The sequence below is a fragment of the Macaca thibetana genome, chromosome 1, assembly GCF_024542745.1.
Source record: "Macaca thibetana thibetana isolate TM-01 chromosome 1, ASM2454274v1, whole genome shotgun sequence".
NCBI lineage: Eukaryota > Metazoa > Chordata > Mammalia > Primates > Cercopithecidae > Macaca > Macaca thibetana.
Window position 1 is genome coordinate 191,894,286 of NC_065578.1, and position 20,101 is coordinate 191,914,386.

General features: G+C 38.8%; 1 protein-coding gene across 3 annotated transcripts in view; it reads right to left on the minus strand.

The window, feature by feature from the left end:
* Positions 1-6,054: 6,054 nt before the first annotated feature.
* The window catches only part of FMO1 (flavin containing dimethylaniline monoxygenase 1), a 37,954-nt gene continuing 23,907 nt past the window's right edge, over positions 6,055-20,101 (minus strand). For 2 of the 3 annotated variants that reach the window (XM_050783714.1, XM_050783705.1), the window contains 6 exons: positions 17,360-17,522; positions 13,971-14,113; positions 10,993-11,192; positions 9,667-10,022; positions 8,828-8,900; positions 6,055-6,830 (listed from right to left, as the gene is read on the minus strand). In XM_050783714.1, coding sequence (XP_050639671.1) covers positions 6,488-6,830; positions 8,828-8,900; positions 9,667-10,022; positions 10,993-11,192; positions 13,971-14,113; positions 17,360-17,522 — 1,278 coding nt within the window. In that variant the 3' untranslated portion in view covers positions 6,055-6,487. The remainder of the gene's footprint in view (positions 6,831-8,827; positions 8,901-9,666; positions 10,023-10,992; positions 11,193-13,970; positions 14,114-17,359; positions 17,523-20,101) is intronic. The other variant, XM_050783723.1, reaches the window with a different exon arrangement.

Genomic DNA, 20,101 nt, shown 5'->3' on the forward strand with positions numbered 1-20,101 from the left:
GGCCCAGGGTCATTTTTTACTTCTGGCTGGACCTTTTGAGGTATGGCAGCTTGATTTTCTCTGGCTGCCATCATCTCAAGGTTGGAAATATGTTTTTGTAATGGTCTGCATGTTTGCCCATTGGGTTGAAGCTTTTCCCTGCAGGCAAGCAGCAGCCATGGCAGTTGGAAACTTCTACTAGAAAAAATTATCCCACTGTGGGGAGTCCCCTGTGAACTTCACAGTGACGGGGAGCTCACTTTACTGGCCAGGTTATTCAAAATGTTTGTGAAATTTGACCCATATTTCAACATTTCCATTGTGCCTACCATCCCCAGTCCTCAGGCCTGGCAGACAGGACCAATGCAATAATTAAAACACAATTGGGTAAGTTCATAGAGGCATTTCACCCCCCTGGCCCAAAGCTGCTTACACTCTGATCCACCCCTTTTGGAAAACATTAACTTTTCCCTTATGAAATTATAAGAGGAAGGCCCATGCGTATGGGAATGAACATAACCAATCCAACTCTTCTCAAGGGAGATATATAGCAATATTGTGAGGGACTCATTTATTATCTTAAAAAAATTAAGATTTGGACCAGGTGCGGTGGCTCATGTCTGTAATCCCAGCACTTTTGGAGGCTGAGGCAGGTGGATCATGAGGTCAGGAATTCAAGACCAGCCTGGTCAATATGCTGAAAACTGTCCCTACTAAAAATACAAAAATTAGCTGGGTATGGTGGCATGCACCTGTAGTTCCAGCTACTTGGGAGGGTGAGGCAGAAGAATCCCTTGAACCTGGGAGGCAGAGGTTGCAGTGTGCTGAGATCCCTTGAACCCAGGAGGCGGAGGTTGCAGTGTGCTGAGATCATGTCACTGCACTCCAGCCTGGGTGACAGAGTGAGACTCCGTCTTAAAAAAAAAAAAAAAAAAAAAAAAAAAAAAAAGAAATCAAGATTTGGTAAATAATGCTTTTCACACTGTGCTCCCTGAAGATAAGGTGCCTGGTCATGGTCTGCAACTCAGAAATTTTGTCTACTGGAAAGGACATCTAATAAAGGATTTCCTTCAACCCCAGTGGAAGGGGTACCGTACCAGGTATTATTGACTAATCCATATGCCACAAAATTAGAGGGTATAGACTCATGGATTCACATCTCTCATGTTAAAAAGGCACAACCTCCTGAGTGGACTGTAACTCCCACCAAAGACCTTTGCCTCCAGTTCACTAAACACCAACCTTTAACACAGGATTAGAAGCAGATGACAGCTGTTGTGGACTGCTTAAACTCAAGACATAGAACCAGACCTGTATACAAAGGAATGCCGATATTTATTGTATAATAACTATTACCATTATTATCCTAGATATGCTGGCAACCGCTGTCTTATAAAGAACAGAGCATTTACCATGTCTGATTTAACACCCTTTAGTAACTAAATAAATTTCACAACCTTGAAATGAGACTTGTCTCATCATTTTCCTCCATTGACAACACTTTTTTGTTTTTACAAACAATATGACAATGAACATCGTTGTATAAATATCTTTGTATACATGACAATTTCTATAGAATAGACTCTGAGATACATAATTGTGTCAAAGGATACATGTATTTAAAATTATGGACAATATTGCCAAATCACCCCCAAATACATTTAGTATCATTTTGATTCCACAATGACCACTTTCCTCCCCTAATGGCCTGGAATATCTCCCTTTGAGTCCTTTTATGTCTTGATTTTATAGTATGGCTTTTGCAGAGGAGCATTTTGTTAACATGGATTCTCCTTTGCTGCCGGCATTTAAGATCAGCTCCTATTTCTAACCTCATATTGCACTCGCTCCTTCTCTGTTTACTAATCTGGCTATAACTCTAATAAGAAGCATACTCTTTATAAAGGCTGCTTATACTTCCACAAAAATGAATGTCTGAAATTAAAAATAATGCATAAATAGTATAAGTTTTACTCTGTAGGAAAATTTGCTCAATAATAGAGGCTGATCTCATATTTTTCCTTTTGGCTTAAAATATTTAGGTCCACTTTAAAATGTCTAACCAAGTTTTCTTTTTTCAGAGGAAGAATTAAATGCAGTCTTCATTCATTTTTAATCAAAGTGCTCTCAAGTTAGAGTATGTTAAAAAATGTATTCTGTCTCATGAGGGACAGGACAACCCTAAACGTTGTTGTTTTTCTCAGTTGTTTACAGCCCCCATGTGAAACTTCCTAAATTGGGAAGCAGTGATTGAGACAGGGACACTGAGGTCAGGAGAACCTAGGAAGCTCTTTATTTTTATCTCCTCTTACTATGACTGCTTCTGAGAATGGCATCACCCACAAATTATTCTGGGGGAATCAGGGAGACAGGAGTAGATGGACTAAATGTTAGCAAGAGGACAGGGAAGCCAGGTAGCACTAACCTAGGCAAGAAATTAAATGGGCCTAAACTACCCAGTGAGGAAGGAGGGAGGGTAAGGGAGAGATAAGTCTGTGAGATATTAATAGTTAACCTTTAGATGAGCACTGACCACATGCCAGGCACTGGGCTTAACGCTTTACATGTATTATCTTCATTAATTATCCGTTATAGCAATGCTAAAGTGTTACTTCAATATTTTACAGATAAAGGCGTTGAAGCTAGAAGACACTAAATAACTAGCCCAAGGTTGTGCAGCAAAGTAGGATTCAACCTGGGCCATCTGACTCTACAGCCCATGTGTTTGCACTCGGTACCACAGTGGTCTTTGCTCTGTGTTAGAGACACACTTGATAAGGCTCATAGACTGTTGGATATGAGGCATGAGGGTCAGAGTCTCAAAGGTGATGTCTTTCAGTGGAAACATAACTATTAGTAAATGGTATTGCTATTCCTTGGAAGAGGTGTTAAAAGATAATTTTCAAAGAAAGTAGAATGGTGATTCATACAAATATAAGATAGACTCATGTTAGAGATTTTATTTCACTTACTATTAAAAAGGAAATTGGTAAGACGTTACAATCAGTTCAAAAGAAAATTTAAAGATAAAATGCACATGTATAAATCAGGAACGTTGAAATGAATGTGCAAATGGAGGCAAAACTAGTTATCCGCACCGTGGGGAAGGGACGCCAATTAGACTTCTACTGGACATTATCTACATGTCTATAGACAAGAATTATTTTGCATTGCTATTAGTTATCTACAATTTACTGAGTTATAAAATAGTTACCATAGAATAAAAATCAGATAACCTCATTATTGTCCTTAGTCAATGTGTAATTATTCATGGAAATTATTCATTTCCCTACAGAGGATAAGGATGATGACATCAGTAGTTAAGTAAGGACTGTTGGGGAAATAAGGACTGTTGGGAAATGAGGTTAATTTTGGGCATATTGCGTTTGAGAGGCCTGTGACGTACTGTGGTGTCAATGCCCTATGAGAAACTAACTAGGTCTATGGCCTAGAAAAAATAAATCAGGTGATTAAACATACATCTTGCTTAGGTAACATAGTAATAATAGCTGTCATTTATTGAACACATACCTTGTACAGTATTTATGCTAAGTATTTTATGTGGATCATGCTATTTAATCCTCATAACACCCTTGTGAGGCAAAATAAGTGTTCAGAAGATAACTTCTATGTTATAGAAGGGAAAACTGTGGCTTAGGAAAAGTGAGTGACTTGCTCAAGGTCACACAGCTAGTAAGTGGCAGGGCCCTTGCTCCTAAGCACTGGGCTTATTCTCCAAGCATCTCCAAGTGACAGGATGTGGAAAGACCCAGAGCATTGGTACCTGAGAAGATAGGTAATTTTACTTAAGACTGATCTAGCAGGGGGTACTATTAATAGACATTAAAAATAATTTCAGAAAACGTAAAATTATTCTTGGTGATGAAATGCCTCAGAAGCTCTTCTGATTTAAATCGTGTGCAAGAAACAGAGTAATGTCAAAATGTTTTACATATTTCTTATTTTGCTAGGTTTATGAGAATTCACTCTTTTATTTTCTGAACAGAAAAAAATGATACTTTTTTCAGTAGTGTGCATGGAATAATTTCTAGACTAGAAATGAGAAACCTTTCTTTCTTTTGAGTCTGTTCTATAATATAGTCCTAGAGTAGTCCTAGCACAGCCATAGTCAGGAAAAAAAAAGGGAGGAATAAGCAGGGAAAAAGATGCATGTGGAGATTCAAACCCATGGATTCAGAAATGAAAGGTATATATAAAGGGAAAGATATGAAATTCTAGGCACGGCATGAACTATTGACAATTGACAGGCAGACAGGTCCACACACACTCATAGGGAGAGTGAGAAAGGGAGAGAGACCTACAGATACTTTTATGGAGTAACATTCTTGTAATACAGCTTTTGCGATATCACTACTAAGGCTTCTGGAGTCATTTGGACATTGGAGACTGTGGGCTTAAATGGTAAAGAGCCTATGATGTATGTTCTGGAGTCTCGTGTTCTGACTCAGCCATATTTTACCTGTTACCTGGGACAAATCAATTGACATCTCCTTGTCTGAGTTTTCTTACTTGTCAAATTGTGTATGTAGTACAGTCGTCTTCCCAATCACATAATTATTGTGAGGATTAAGTGAGATAACAGTTGGCATTTTATTAATTTTAAAGTAGTATAAAATGTGCAGCATTATAATTACTGCTGTAGTCTTTACATAATATGTGTTTTGTTTTTGCTGGCACCACCACTAATGTCTGGCACAGATTCAAAGGCAGCAGCGGAGGTTTGGCGTGTGTGTGTGTGTTTGTGTTTATAGTGAAAGAAAGGGAAGGCTTCAGGTACTCTCATTGGTGGTTGTTGGCATGGGGAAGGTGGAGGTGGGTTAACTAGAAGCAAGAGATCATATGGGACTGGTTTGGGAAGCTTATTTGGCTTTCTTTGGTCGCTCCTGAGTTAGAAGCAGGGTCAACAAGTTGAGAAGCTGGCACTCATTAACCAAGTCCTGACTGTTCTGAGCTGATTGCTGCAGGGGTTGTGGGTTAGAAATCTATTGCTGTAAACGATCTGGTCATTGTCCATAAGTATATTCAGTCTCCCAGTACACTAGATATGATCAGGTTCAGGTGGCCGCTTGTGTCATGATTTGCCACTGTGGCCTGGGGAGATTATCCTTCCCTGTTTCACCTTGGGCACTAAACTTCCCCCCCAGTCAGCTTCATGAGGAAAGTTAAAATATCAGCTTTGTTTCAATGGAGGGAAAAGCATTTCTAGGAGTAATCTAGATTGTATGCAGTGGGGGTAATTCTTCATCATGAGTTTCTGTGGTAAGAGTGAAATAGGTCACGAGGAAAAGTAAGAAATGGAAAAATACTGAAGAGTTGTCAGAGCCAACCAAAGTTGGGGAGAAGTGATCTGTATCTATACAGGCCCCATAGAGCTCACTCTTTCCTGACTCCACAGTTTTTGAATCTTGTCCCTGCATCCAAACTGTGGACCTCTCTGTGAGGTGAGGTTTACCCACAGGGTTTTCCATATAAGCCACGAGGTGAACTGAAGCAAAGCCTTTCCTGGTTATGCGTCATATCTTCATCAGATGTAACTGTGAGATAGGCTGGGTCTAGTTTGGTTGAAAACTGCTGCTTTTGACATGATGTTTGCTTTCGTTCCTCTTTTTCTTTCCCTTTTTTCCTCTCCCTGCTTTCTCTCTGTTAAAAGCTTCTTGGCTGTGCTCTTTATCTAATGAATTCCAGTTGAATTTGGTTGGTTCTCACTGACTCTTTCAAAGGAGGCAGCTCAATTTGCCTCTTACAGCAGGGTAGTCTAAGGAGGATCTAAGCAGGCGGAATTTTTCCTTCGGCTGCTGGAGGCTTGCTCTAAGAGCCCATGGAGGTGGTGGTTTTCTGTGGAATCTGACTGAGGTCTTTGGGAGGCCAGCTGGAGTACCAGATTTGTTATAAAGAGTGTTCTGGAGGAATGAACAGTCTCAGGCAGGTACAGTCCTTTGGGAAACTCTCAAGGTAACTCATTGAACCCCCTATCCTTTTACAGGCTTTATTCATAGAATTCTCATCTTTTTCTCTGTTTTCTGAACCTTTAATAAGAGAACAAAAGATCACTTGAAACAATCAATTTCTAGGTTTATTTTTTTACTTTTAATAAGCCAATACTCTAAGAAGAGCACCATTTCAGCACAACACAATCATTTGTGAAGTAAGGGGTTTTAGTTTAGATCTGTGAAAATAGTTTACATGGGAAAGAGGTATGATGGCTCAGAGTGCTGTCAAGAACAGCTTTCTTTCTAAAATGAACCTGTCACTTTCCAACAACCTTCAAATGAACGGAAATCTTAGTTATCATTCTCTAGCGTTAGACACAGTGGAGCTGGGAGAGCCTCAGGAATACCAGTGGTAGCCCTGGGGCCAGCCAGGGAAGCAAGAGGGTGCCCTTTATTAGTGAATATGGTTTATAACTGTGAAGGCAATATTGCTGTAAGAGAGGAATTGGAGCATTGTAAATCTACTCTGTGCATCTGCCATTTAGGAAATCTTCCACTTATAGCACAATCAGAAAAATAGCCACAAGCAAAGCCAGAAAGCTAAAGAGTTTAAGAAAACTTTCAAAGGGAGATGGAGACTCTTGTACAACTCGACCTTTGGTGACCTTGAATGTTCGGTCCCACTGGGTCATGATGGCATTTCTGGCTCCTTCCCATTTTCCTGGGCCAGTCAGGCGGAACTGGTATGGTGAGCATGGGCCAAAGAAGACGGTCAGAGCCAGGTGTGGATCCGTTAGGAGCATAGAGAACAGCTTGGGTTTTGCATTGATATAGGTCAGGAGTTCATCTATGTATGTGATATAATCTGATTGTAAAGCCTTGCAGTAGCACAAGCCAAACCTTTATAAAAGGAAAATTGGGGGAAAAGGTGAAGACAAAAAAATTAATAATGATAATCTTAGAACAAGTACAAGTGCCCAAAGCAAACAAATACTGCTGCAGAATTTGGGATGGTTTCTGCATTTTCCCCTTTGTTTCCCTAGCTATCTAATGGTCGCCTTCTGTTTCTTAAATCAAGATGAGTCCCTTCAAAAGATACTTTAGACATATGGCTTTTAATGGGTGCTCTGAATGCTCATAATACATCTTAGTTCTTTTGTGAAATAATTAGCAATTTCTAGAGGAAAATACATTTTAAAATTTCTAAATCTTTATAAAATTCCATTATTCAGTAATAACAAATCCAGTGATTTGTATAATGTGAAAAGCCACAAAAATCCATAGGGTAAAATTCCCTGAAATGCTCGTATTAGGCTTTAATTAATTAATTAATTCTTCTCTTTCTTTCTTTCTTTCTTTCTTTCTTTCTTTCTTTCTTTCTTTCTTTCTTTCTTTCTTTCTTTCTTTCTTTCTTTCTTTTTTTTTTTTGAGACAAGGTCTTGCTCTGTCACCTAAGCTGGATTGCAGTGGCATGACCATAGCTCACTGCAACCTTGAACTCCTCAGCTCAAGCGATCCTCCTGGCTCAGCCTCCTGGGACTACAAGCATAAGCCACCATGCCTAACTAACTTTTATTTTGTTGGGATGGGGGCTTGCTCTGTTGTCCCGGCTGGTCTCAAAGTCCTGAGCTCAAATGATCCTCCTACATTAGCCTCCCAAAGTGCTGGGATTACAGGCATGAGCCGCTGCACCTGGACCCTAAAATTGTTTGCTGACATGCGTGACAAGATTTTCATTGTATAGCAGTTCTAATTAGTTATCTATTACACTGGAGTTCCATAATGAAGATCAGATCATATCCCAGGTTGATAAAGAAGAGACATCTAAAATGCTATTATTGTTTTGGAATTTGGTACTTTGACAAGGATAGATCAACCCTTGAAGTTTGGGAATATATATGAATAAGAGAGTGATAGTAAGTTCCTTAGATGTAATGATTTTAAAACTTGTTTTTTTTTTTTTTTTTTTTTTTTTTTTTTTTTTTTTTTTTTTTTTTTTTTTTTTTGCCACAGAACCTTTATTTCAAGTGAAAATGTATACCAAATACAGAAACAGATGAACAGATAAAACAAAATGGGTACAATCAGAAATGTTTTGGTTGGATTGAGAGTGAGAGGGGAGGGCAAAGACTCTACTTTGCTGGCCATCAGCCTTTCATTTCACTCCAGCTTTGTGTGGTAGCCACAGAGCACAGCACAAGCGAAAACCTTTCCCACAGAGAAGTGGTCAATAAACTTTATTCTGAAAAAGGCCAGACAGTAAATGCTTCAGGCTTTGAGAACCACATTACAGTTTCTATCTCAACTGCTAAATAACTTTGGTACTGTAACACAAAAACAGCCATTGACAATATGTACGTTAATAAACATGGCTGTGTTCCAATAAAATCTTATTTACGGCCAACATGATTTCCATTTCATGTGATTTTCCACATATCACAAAATTTTATTTTTCTTCTTCCTTTTTTCCAGCCAATTAAAAATGGAAAGCAAAAGCAACAATAGAGCAGATAAAGACTTGTTCAATGAATGAATGAATGAGCAGACACTTCTAGTGTCAGAGTAAATAGGTACAACTGCTTGCCTGCTGATTATGGATAAGGCATGGAATAATGTACCTGGTAGATTAGGGTTAATTATGTAGTACTTGGCTTGGAATCCAAACTCTATGTGATGCTAGAAAACTATGGGCTGAAGTGATGACTTTGGGGACATTAAAAATTCTAAATTCCCCCTTCCCTTCTCTCTTCTTAAATAGGCTCTCCTAGTATTTTTCTTCTAAGTCTCAGATGCTTCTTTTTTTCTCCAATGTAACTTTCATCTCTCTTCTACTTTTTTTTTTCTTTTTTACCAATTTCAGTTATAGTTTAAAAAGGGTCCATAAGTAGTTAACTTACCAACTGGGCTTGTTTTCTCTCCTTGCATTAATTTCCTCTATCATGACACTCGGTGGTGGTAACTTATTTACACCTGTAGGATTAAAATGAAAACCCAAAATGCAACTTAAGTTTAGGTCTAGCTGTTGACTTATGGATAAAGATGCTTTACTATGGCTCTCCTTTCATGTCTAGTACCAGCTACTCATTGATCCTTCTGGCAAAAATGTTAGCAGCCTGAGCTGACTTGTTGGGACTCCTGGTAATAATGCCATCAGCTGAAAAGATAAGCATCTGGTCATCTCACTAGTTATTTGACATAGCAGAATCTCACAACTAGTTTGGCTAAATTTTGTCATTCAGTTGCTTGAGTTTAAAAATTTTAATTGAGCCAGTTGATTCAGTCAACTGACAAAACTGTTACCTGTCATTTTGTTTTATTCAAAATAACAGGTAGCTGGGTGCAGTGTGCATGTCGGTAGTCTCAGATACTCAGAAGGCTGAGGCAGGAGGATTGCTTGAGACTAGGACTTTGATGGTGCAGTAATCTATGATCATGCCTATGAATAGCCACTGCACACTAGTCTGGACAAGATAGTGAGGCTCTGTCTCTTAAAAATAAAAAAGAAAAAATATAACAGTAGACTTAGACACAGCCGATATTTTTGACCCTGATATACCATTTATGCTGGTAATGGAACACATCATTATGACGGTATAATTCAGCAAACAATAGAATGCATCCTGCTTTTAAAGATTCTGTTATTTTAAATAGAAGCCGGATAATAGTCTCAACATTTCCAGTATCCAGAATCACATGACAAACCAAAAACACATGCCCTGCTATTTCTTCCACTTACCTTTCAGGACTCGAACAGCCCAACGAGCTTGTGTTTCTCCTGTAGGTATCATGGAACCCAAGGGTTTGATGAGGCCAATAATGGCCAGTGTTGGCTTTTGCAGATGTGCAGGGAAGATATACTTGTACAGTGAGGCCTGGCCATCTTCAACTTTCACTACAGACTCATCAAGAAAGGGGAAAGCAAATGTGTATCCAGTGGCAAAGACAATGATATCGATAGGCTCTTCCTTTGAAGTGTTGTTAAATATGACAGAGTTTTCCTTTACCTCTTTTATGCTTGGCCTGATGAACACTTTCCCAGTGATGATGCGGCCTGGGAGCTCATCATTTAGTACAAACTCTTTCAGCTGAGTCCTAAACAAAAACATGGACAGGGAGGAGACCTGTCAGTGAACAATGCAGCCAGCTCTCCCTTCTCTTTACCTTCCTCTCTCATTCTGGGGCTCTCTCCTTGGTTGGACAAGGATTGCTGCAAGTCTTGGGAGATGTTACTTCAGTGGAAGGGGATTCATGAATGTTCAAGAAGGATTATAAAATATGCTTGCCATTTACTAGAGTTTGCAAGCCTGAGGAGGAAGCCAGCACCTTTTCTAACTTCTGTTTCTCTTGTTGATTTTCAGCATTCATCTATCACTGTCATTCTAGAGAGGGTTAAGAGCTGAAGGGCTACAAGGGAAACCAGGGACTTCTAGATTAGATGAGAACTTCTGAAAGCTCTAGTGTCTTCCTAGGAAGCGGCTGTATAAGGGAAACATGCATGTATTTAAAGGAACAAGGGCAGAATTATCTTTTTCTGGCTATACCTTTGGAATCACAAGACAAACACTTTGTGAGTTGATCTTGTATAAGCTGAACCATTTTGGGGGCCAAGGTCAATCTTGACAAAGGGAAGAAGGCTCTACCATTAGAGAGATGGTGAGGGGCAACTGTGGGATTCGGTTTTTCCCACACAGTGAAACTAGGCAAGTGTGTTTCTTTTGTCAACAAAGTCATAGACAAATCATTCTCTTTTTGCTACAGCTGAGGCTCAAGTAACTTGCAAGGTCACAGAGTTCACTTACTACTCAGCGAGCTTGGGTAAATGGCTAAATTTTGCTGTTTCAGTTTCTCCATAATAAAAGGATTATTATAATAATACTTAAAGTGTTGCTGACAAGGTGAAATACATAATTTCACTTTCTGAGCACTTAAGAACAGTTAGCTGTTATTATCGAGCAACTTTGTATCAAGTGTTCCAACACATTCAGTCATGTTGCTATGGTACTGCCCGGCTTGTACAGACTGCTGGAAAGGCCGAGGCTTTTACCTCTCTTCTGGTATTTACCTCTCTTCTGGTATTAAGCCGTAATTTGCATGATTGAGCCAGTTGTTTATCTTTCGCACCATCAACCAAGTCACAATTGGAGTTGGGAGAGAATTTCTCAACATGTTCTGAAATCGTGTCATGAACACCATGTCCCATGGGTAGCCTGAGTCAAAGATTCGGCTGATCACCCATCCCCCTCCGGTGGTGCTGAGGAACACCTGGAAGCAATCAAAGACATTCCTTCATTTGACACTGTGAAAAGGGCTGGCTGGTTCTGCCAGAGATTCAAGAAGTGCCATGAATGGAAAGGCGCTGAAAAGTCTGCCACTCTGAAAATACATCCCTGACAAGATAGTCTTGGTTCTTCTAACTTATATTTTAAAGTCAATCCTTTTGAGATTAGAATTCAGAGCATCTAGAGTGTTAAAATGCCTTAAGATATATTATTGAATACTTATTATCTGCCAGCCTTTAGCAAACCATAGGGACCTACAGTCTATCTAAGGAAACAATGAACAAGTGATTGCTACTTAGTGTGCTCACTATAATTGTAGGCAGTAAGAACAGGGCATGGCAGTATCAGAGTTGTCTACAGAGTTTCAGTGCAAACCATTGGCTTAACTGATAAATTCTGTACTACTATTACTTTTGGTATTTGTTCTTTATAACATTGGCCGTTTGAGTTTACCAGTTGACAGAGTTCATGAAGCTAATAGTTTTAGTACTTGCACAATAAGGAGTTTCCTGTACAATTGCTTACAAAGAAAATAGTTAAGCAAGCTGTTACTTTGCTGATACAAAACAGCTAATTTAACAGATTGTCCCCCCCCCCCCCAACTGCCGCCAAACTGGGGCATCATGGCCACAGCTCCAGCATCCGTGTTTGTGTTTGTGTTATATATTTTCTTTGGCCTCATAATGGAGCTGGAAAGACAACACTGGAAATGAGGTGGCAAGAACTACAGATACATCAGTGGTTCTGACATGAGGCGTTTGCACTAAACCTGCCTCTCTGTGTCTTGATGCAGAATTGGATACAACATTTTGCTAGATGTGAATGATCTTCTAAGCTACAGGGAGTTTCTTTGTTAATAGATAAATGATAAGATGTATGTCAAAGCATGTTTTCTGATTGAAGACATTTCTGAACAATTAGAGAAACAGAAATAATGATATGCACGTGTGATGGTCACAGTGGATGGGCCTATGTTAATATTTGTTTCAGGGCCTCCTTTCTCTTCCTTTAGGATAATGCCAACCAAATTGCTAAGTTTCTACAAATCAATCAACCCATCAGTCAATGGGCCAGGCACAATGGCTCACATCTGTAATCCTAGCACTTTGGGAGGCTAAGGTGAGTGGATCACTTGAGGTCAGGAGTTCAAGACTAGCCTGGCCAATGTGGCGAAAACCCGTCTCTATAACAAAAAAAAAAAAAACAAAAAAACAACAAAATACAATCTTTCAATGAATGAATCAATCATCGAGCCTTGTTTTGAAAGTCCGGATATCAATGTTACAGTCTCCCAACCTTTTTTCTTGACAGCTGTTTTCACTTCTGAAATTATTGGTCTAATTATTTACACTTGTTTATTTGGCATCTGTTTTTCCCACAACTATAAGCTCCATGACAGTGGGTGTCTTGATTTTGTTGGTTGTGTTTGCCAGTGTATCTCCAGAGCCTGGCACAATGTTTGGCACATGAGATGCCAGCATCTAGTACATATTAGTCAGCTGAATGGCCCTCAATGAGTTTACAGCATAGTTGAAAAGAAGATATATATGATAAAAGGTAATTTGCAATATTAAGAATTTAAAAGTGAAAACTGAGGGGTGCAAATTACAATATTACATAAATTCTGAATAGGGAGAGATCACTTCATGTTGGAGTGAGATATCTGGGAATGTAAAGGTAGATTATAATAGAAAAGAAAGGGGCTCTGCAGAAAAGAGAGGGGTGGTGTGATCAAAGCGGAACTAAAGACAGGAACTGGAAAGCGCTACAGTTGATCATCATGCAGGAAACAGAAGTTAAAATTAAAATGGCAGATTTGGTCCAGATTATAGAAAACTCTCTGATGCAGAGCCACTACGTCTGTAATTTATTTTTTTCAGGTAAAGAGAATAATTAGAGGTTTTTCAGCATGAGAGTGCTATAATAAGATCAGGCTTTTCTGAGGATTTGTTTGTTGGTAGTTGGGGTCTAGATGGCTTGTGCTGGGTGGCAGTGACCTGTGAGTAGTGGTACAAGGCAAAAATGAAATGCAGGGCAAAACCCTTGAGATGCCTGAAGGTAGCAGGTAGAAGAGGATAGTTAGGAACGTAGGCTTTGAGTCAAAGAGACTTGGGTTTGAGAACTGGCTCTGCCACATGCTGGTGATAAGATTTTCGGCAGGTTCTTTAACTTCTTTAAGCGTTGGTTTCCTCATGTGCAGTCAAGGATACTAACAGTACCTACTTCAATGCCTTGTTTTGATGATTGGTTAAAGTAGTGCAGTGAAAACACATTTACTGCAGTGCCGGCCACAGAATAATCCTAACAAATATTAACTATTTCTACAATTATTATTGGGGGGACAATGCAATATCCTCAGTGTGAGGTGGTATGGACTCGATGAGGGTGTTGGTAATTAATAAGGAGAGGAAGGGGCAAATGGGAGATAGTAGCAGGAAAAAGTTGGTAGAATGTTCTGACCTATGGGACTGAGTAGGGAAAAAATATGTCCTGTAGCTCTTGTTGGATGGCTGGGAAAATGATGGGGGAAAAAAAAAAAAAAGTAAAAAGGAGTCAGAGAAGTTGGTTTTGGAGCAAAGATGACAACTGTGATTCGTAGAAAAATTTGTGAACATTCAGTAAAAATTAAATTCTTTAGTAATCTGTTGTGTGTGTGTGAGGCATTTTATTCCTTTAACATTTATCACGGTGTCAAACACCATTTGCTTGAGGCATGCATCTTAAGATAAAGCTCTTCACCCAGTAACATCAGGAATGGTACCTTTTCCGCCAGGTGGCTGGCCTCCACAGCAATGTCTGTGCCAGAATTTCCCATTCCAATCACAAGGACTCTCTTGTCCTTAAATATATCTGGATGCTTATATTGCCGGCTATGAAAGTACTGGCCTTTAAAGGCATTAATACCTATAGAAAATAAAAGAGAAGTCACATAGAGAATTTACAGGATCAGTGAATGAAACATAAATATTTTTCAGTTGATAATATTCTTTTGACAGATGATTTTGGTCATTTTTACTAGTTTTCTCAAGGCTGAGAAAATATGAAATATGAATACATGACTTTACAAGACATTGGCAGGTAATTATTTAATGGAGGTTATTACTCCATCTCACTAGATAGGCCTCCAGTTTTACTTACTAGATAATTAACTACTGAGTTGAAATATTGTGGCATAAAGACATATTAAGCAAAAGTATAAGGAGTTATTATCATTTTAAAGGTTGATAAAAGTCAACAGGACAATAATATTCTATTGATTAACACTTGATTTATATAAGATTTTCATAAGCAAGGAGCAAGGACAAGGAAGCTTAAGGGAATTGTGAGTCAGTGTCTCTTTTCAGAAAACTTTTTGACCTCTGCTATATGCCTGGTACTGTGCCAGATGGTATGGGGGGAATAAGATAAATAAAATGTTGTCCCTATTCACAAAGTTTCACGTTAGTTGGGGAAGTTCACTTGGTGACTGACTGTAACTCAGGCTAAGTTTGCTGGGTGGGCCAGAGTTGGCTCAGAGAAAAAGGAAGTATGTCAGTTACACCAGGATTCAATCTACTGGGCTAACTTGATAGGATACCTTAGGCAGTGATGCTGAATCTTATTGAAACATCACACGAATGGAGAATGTTTGAAAATACTCCTTTTTTTAACAGCAATAATTTAAGCAGAAAATATTCTTAAGACAATATTACATAATCAGAAGTAATCTGTACTAAAGAAAGAACTTCTTTTTTCCTAAAAAAAGTAATAAGACCTCTAGATTATCAGGGGAAAAATGTATATACTTGTGGGGAGTGACCTTACAAGGCCTGCTGGCTCTTTAGCTCACCTTGAATTAGTAGAAATCTAACATGAATCCAAATTAAAACCTAACCACAACACAGAGCATTTGGAATTCAGCAAGGATGTAACAAAGTTCGAATATTTACTCAGCACAGGAACCCAATATGGATCAGAGAACTGTTGAGAAGAAAGAGCTGGAAAAGTCTAAACAGAAACATAGAATTATCCCTGAATCTCATGTTATTTTAGATTCTCTTTGGATGGGCTTTTTTGGGGGGGGTCACAAATGGACAAAAATGAGACTCTGTAGCTGTCTCTTAACAACTAATATTTTCTCTTATCTCACAGGAAGACAGAGTAAGAACTTACACTAGGTAAATGTGGCTGTGTTAGTAAGTAGCAGAATATCCTATCTAAGAAAAAACAATTGTATATAAAAAAGAAAAAAGGTAAATAGCAGAATGTATATATGTGAATGATAAAAGTAGTCATCTTGGGAAATCATACGTTTATTCTAACTGTGATACCTATTATTTTTTCTAAGACTTTTTAGCACAACTTCTTTGGAATTGCTTCTAGAGCTTGTGATACATATTTTTAAACATCTTTAGTGAATTTGAATTTTTATGACAGTTAACAACCATCTCAAGGAGTATGTGCCATCTAAGCAAGTCTGCTGTAAGTCAGGAGATAGAGAGGTTGGGAGAACTCCTCTTCAAGTCTAAAAATCACAGAATTTCAGAGCTCAAAGGCTCCTTAATCATTTAGCCAGGGATTTTAAATTGGTAGTGGTGGATAAGATGGGTTTTAAGAAAGACTGCAAGTCTTGTAGAGCTCTTCTTGCTTGATTTGTGATGTATACTGTTGGTTAAAGTAATCCAAGCTCTTCAATTTGTGGGTGAATTTGAGGCTTAGAAAGGTTAATGGGAGACTCAAGACTAACAGCTAGGTGGTTGTATACGCCAGAATTCATACCTGCTGGGTCCCTATCTCTTGTACTCAAACTGAGCACATTGGCTCAGTTGCTTTCAGGTGCTCTTTATTATTTTAATCTGATGTAAACTTGTGTGACTTTGGGGGAAAAATCCAGGACCATGAGAGGTGTATGTTTATGGTATTGGAATCACTACAGGTCATATGTAGACTGTGATTTCTTCACTGACTCCATAAAACTTAATTCTTTCCTCCAATACAGGTTACGTGTTGCTTTATTCATCTCTACATTCTTAGCACCTAGTGCAATATACTGTAAGTGCTGAATGAATGTAGTTTACTCCCTATGCCATGGAACTTTCTGGATTCTTGTGGTGACTAGGTACTCCTTTCTGGAATTTTGGAGTGGATGGCTGCTCAGAGCCTTGCTCTGCAGGCAAGAATGACAAAAAATTGGATTGTCTTCTGTGATGATGAGAGTCCATTATTGAATGGGTTCAAGAAGAGGCTATGGAACCTCTCTCAAAACTACTGAAAAATAATTTCCTGCATTGGGAAGAAGACTTAACTTGCTTCTTTCCAAGTCAAAGATTCTACTCTCTGGCAATTTTCAGGATATGCTTTATCCTAATCTAACGTGATCTGACTGACCTCTGGGGGCAGATCCAGAATCATAGCATGTTTATAAATTTATTGTGGTAAGATGAGTCTTGGGATCATTCTAGGCAATCATTAGATGATTTGGAGAAAAGTTTCTTGAAGTTTTAACTTTTTGAATGCTTGTTACAGATGAAATAAACCAGACCGTTACATTTTCTGTTCCATTGAGTTAAAATCCAGTTAAAATTTGGCATAGATTAACATGACCATGGTTGCAAAAGGCAGATAAGGAAACTGAGACCCAAAGATGTCTTAACTTGTCTCCCAAGACTAATCTCCCTGTTGACTATTGACCAGTGCTGTAAACCTCTAATCTAATTGCTATCACTCACATAAAAGAAACAAATAGAAAAAATCACTTTTTTCTTTATTCACAGATTGACTTTTGTGGTCTCTAAACTCAACTTTGGCAATGTGTACCTGCTGCTGAGGTTAACAACTTGTATAAGCATCCCATGTCTTAGGAGACTTTCTGAGTGCTACCAGTCACTTGAGGGACACTGAATCTTGGTAAAGCATAAAACTGCTTATAAAGTTATCCATTTTGCTCTTATGTATTCATAGATTGTTTGGAACAAATGAAAACCAAAAACTGGCCAGAAAATGCTGGCTAGAAAAAAAGAAAACAAAACAAAAAAACAAAAAAAAAACCTCCTGTTACCTCCCAACTTTAACTATTTAATGGAACAGCCATAGGAATTCATTCCCAGACCAATCAAGCATCAGAATGGCTCCCATGAGAAAACTTAAAGTTAGTTACAGAAAATCCTGTACCTGGAAAGGAGTCCAGTGGCAAATAAGGGTTAGTAAGAAAGCCAGTGCAGACCATGACAGCATCAAAGATGGCTGACTCTTGCTTCTCTTCATGCATAGTGACCACCTCCCACTGGCCAGAGACAGTAAAATCTGAACATTTTGTTACACTGCAGACTTTGGTCTGAAAAAGGAATCACAGATATGATTAGCAGTTGTCAATTAAGCACTTGCCAGTTGACGTACCAATGACATTTTAAAAGTTCTAGAACACAGAATAAACATAGTTAATAAGTATAACCCTAGAAACCTAATCAGGTTACCAGACTAATCGTGATTCCCTAGATGGAAGTAGTCTAAGCTTGGAGAGATACCTAAGACAAGTGGTGGCATCCAAAAATTTTAAGTGATTTGCTCAAATTCTCACTGATAGAATCAGAATTAGAACCTAAGTTTCTGATGCCTTTTTCATTATTCTTTCTGTTACGCAACCTTATTTCTCATAGGGCTGTCTAACAGTAATTCCTTTGACAGATACATGGGTAAGATATAATTGAAAACACGAATTTGGTCCTGGTTATATTAGCTTATGAGGTTTTATAGAATATGTTGCTGAAATATAGAATATTTTCCAGAACTAGAAAGCAATTGAAAAGTGCTAACATTATGGCCTGAATTTTTTTGAGAGTAGTCCTCATTTCAAAGAATCTATTTTTTGCGCTTAGTGAGTACATACATGTACATGATTACTGGGCTTTAGTTCAGGAAATATATGTACAATAAATCTCAGACAAGTCAAATTTAAAAGGATAAATTATTCACTGACCAAAAGGCTTCATATCTTTCTTTCTTTTTAAAGTTTTAAATAATATAGGCTTCTTAAGTCCCTCTTAATGGGTTCACTGTTTGGTTTATACTATTTGAAGTGCTTATTGTGTTTCTACATTTGTATTGCAACTGTTTTTTCTAAAACTAAATTTTCAGTTAGTTTAAAATCCTTCAAAATATATTTATTTTTAATCATAAAAATAATAAATGTGTAGCCTAGGCAACATGGCAGAACCCCATCCTTACAAAAAAATACAAAAAAATTAGTCAGGTGTGGTGGCCCATGCCTGTAGTCTCAGCTACTCAGGAGGCTGATAAGGGAGAATCACCTGTGCTTGGGAAGTCAAGGCTTCAGTGAGCCATGATAGTGTCATTGCACTCCAGCCTGGGCAACAGAGTGAGACCCTGTCCCCCACCCCAAAAAAGTTTGTCATTAAAAATTTAGAATATATAGAAAGGAATGAGAAGCAAAACCAAACAAAATCAACTACAGATCATATTTGAGTAATAACTATTTGTGTTTACTTTTTTTATTTTTTGAGATGGAGTCTTGCTCTGTCACCCAGGCTGGAGTGCAGTGGTGCAATCTCGGCTCACTGCAACCTCCGCTTCCCTGTTCAAGTGATTCTCCTGCCTCAGTCTCCTGAGTAGCTGGGACTACAGGCACGTGCTACCATGCCTGGCTAATTCTTTGTATTTTTAGTAGAGATGGGGTTTCACTGTGTTAGCCAGGATGGTCTTGATCTCCTGACCTCGTGATCCACCCACCTTGACCCCCCAAAGTGCTGGGATTACAGGAGTGAGCCACCACACCTGGCCTTGTGTTTACTTGTTAAAACATTGGCGAACATCTAGCTTTTTAAAAATTGTTCTAAAATGGCTTAGTGCCTGGCACAGTGATTCATGCCTATAATCCCCACCCTTTGGGGGGCCAAGGCAGGAGAATAGGTTGAGCTCAGGAGTTCAAGACCGCCCTGGGCAGCATAGTGAGACCTTATCTCTACTAAAAGTTAAAAAAAAAATTAGCTGGGCATGGTAGTATGTGCCTGTAGTCCCAGCTATTAATACTTGGGAGGCTGAGGTGGGAGGATTTCTTGAGCCTAGGAGGCAGAGGCTGCAGTGAGACAAGATCCTGCCACTGTACTCCAGCCTGGGTGACAGAGTGAGACTTTGTTTCAAACAACAACAACAAAATAAAAAAGGTCTTGGGCAGCATGTAGTAAAGGAAGTGCTTCAAATTCAGAAATTCTGATGCATTAAAAAGAAGATTTTTATAGGTTGCATATATTCATTATGATAATGCTTTATTTTTACTGTATCCATTGCAAAATAAGGAAGTGGAATAAAATACTCTTTGGAAATCTGTTTAGGAGGATGTACTAGTCCATTTTCACAATGCTGATAAAGACAGACTAGAGACCGGGCAATTTACAGAGGAAAAAGGTTTAATGGAGAACTCAGTTTCATGTGGCTGGGGAAGCCTCACAATCACTGCAGGAGCAAAGAGGAGCAAATCACATCTTACATGGATTATGTCAGGCAAAGAGAGAGCTTGTGCAGGGAAACTCTGCCTTATAAAGCCATCAGATCTTGTGAGACTTATTCACTATCATGAGAACAGCATGGGAAAGACCCACTCCCATGATTCAGTTACCTCCCTCTGGGCCCCTCTCCCAACATGTGAGAATTCAAGATGACATTTGGGTGGGGACACAGCCCAGCCATATTACTTTGCCCCTGGCCCATCCCAAATCTCATGTCCTCACATTTCAAAAGCAATTATGCCTTCCCAACAGTCACAGTCCCCACCAAAGTCTTAACTCATTTCAGCATTAACTCAAAAATCCACAGTCCAAAGTCTCAACTGAGACATGGCAAGTCCCTTCCACCTATGAGCCTGTAAAATCAAAAGTTGGTTAGTTACTTCCTAGATAC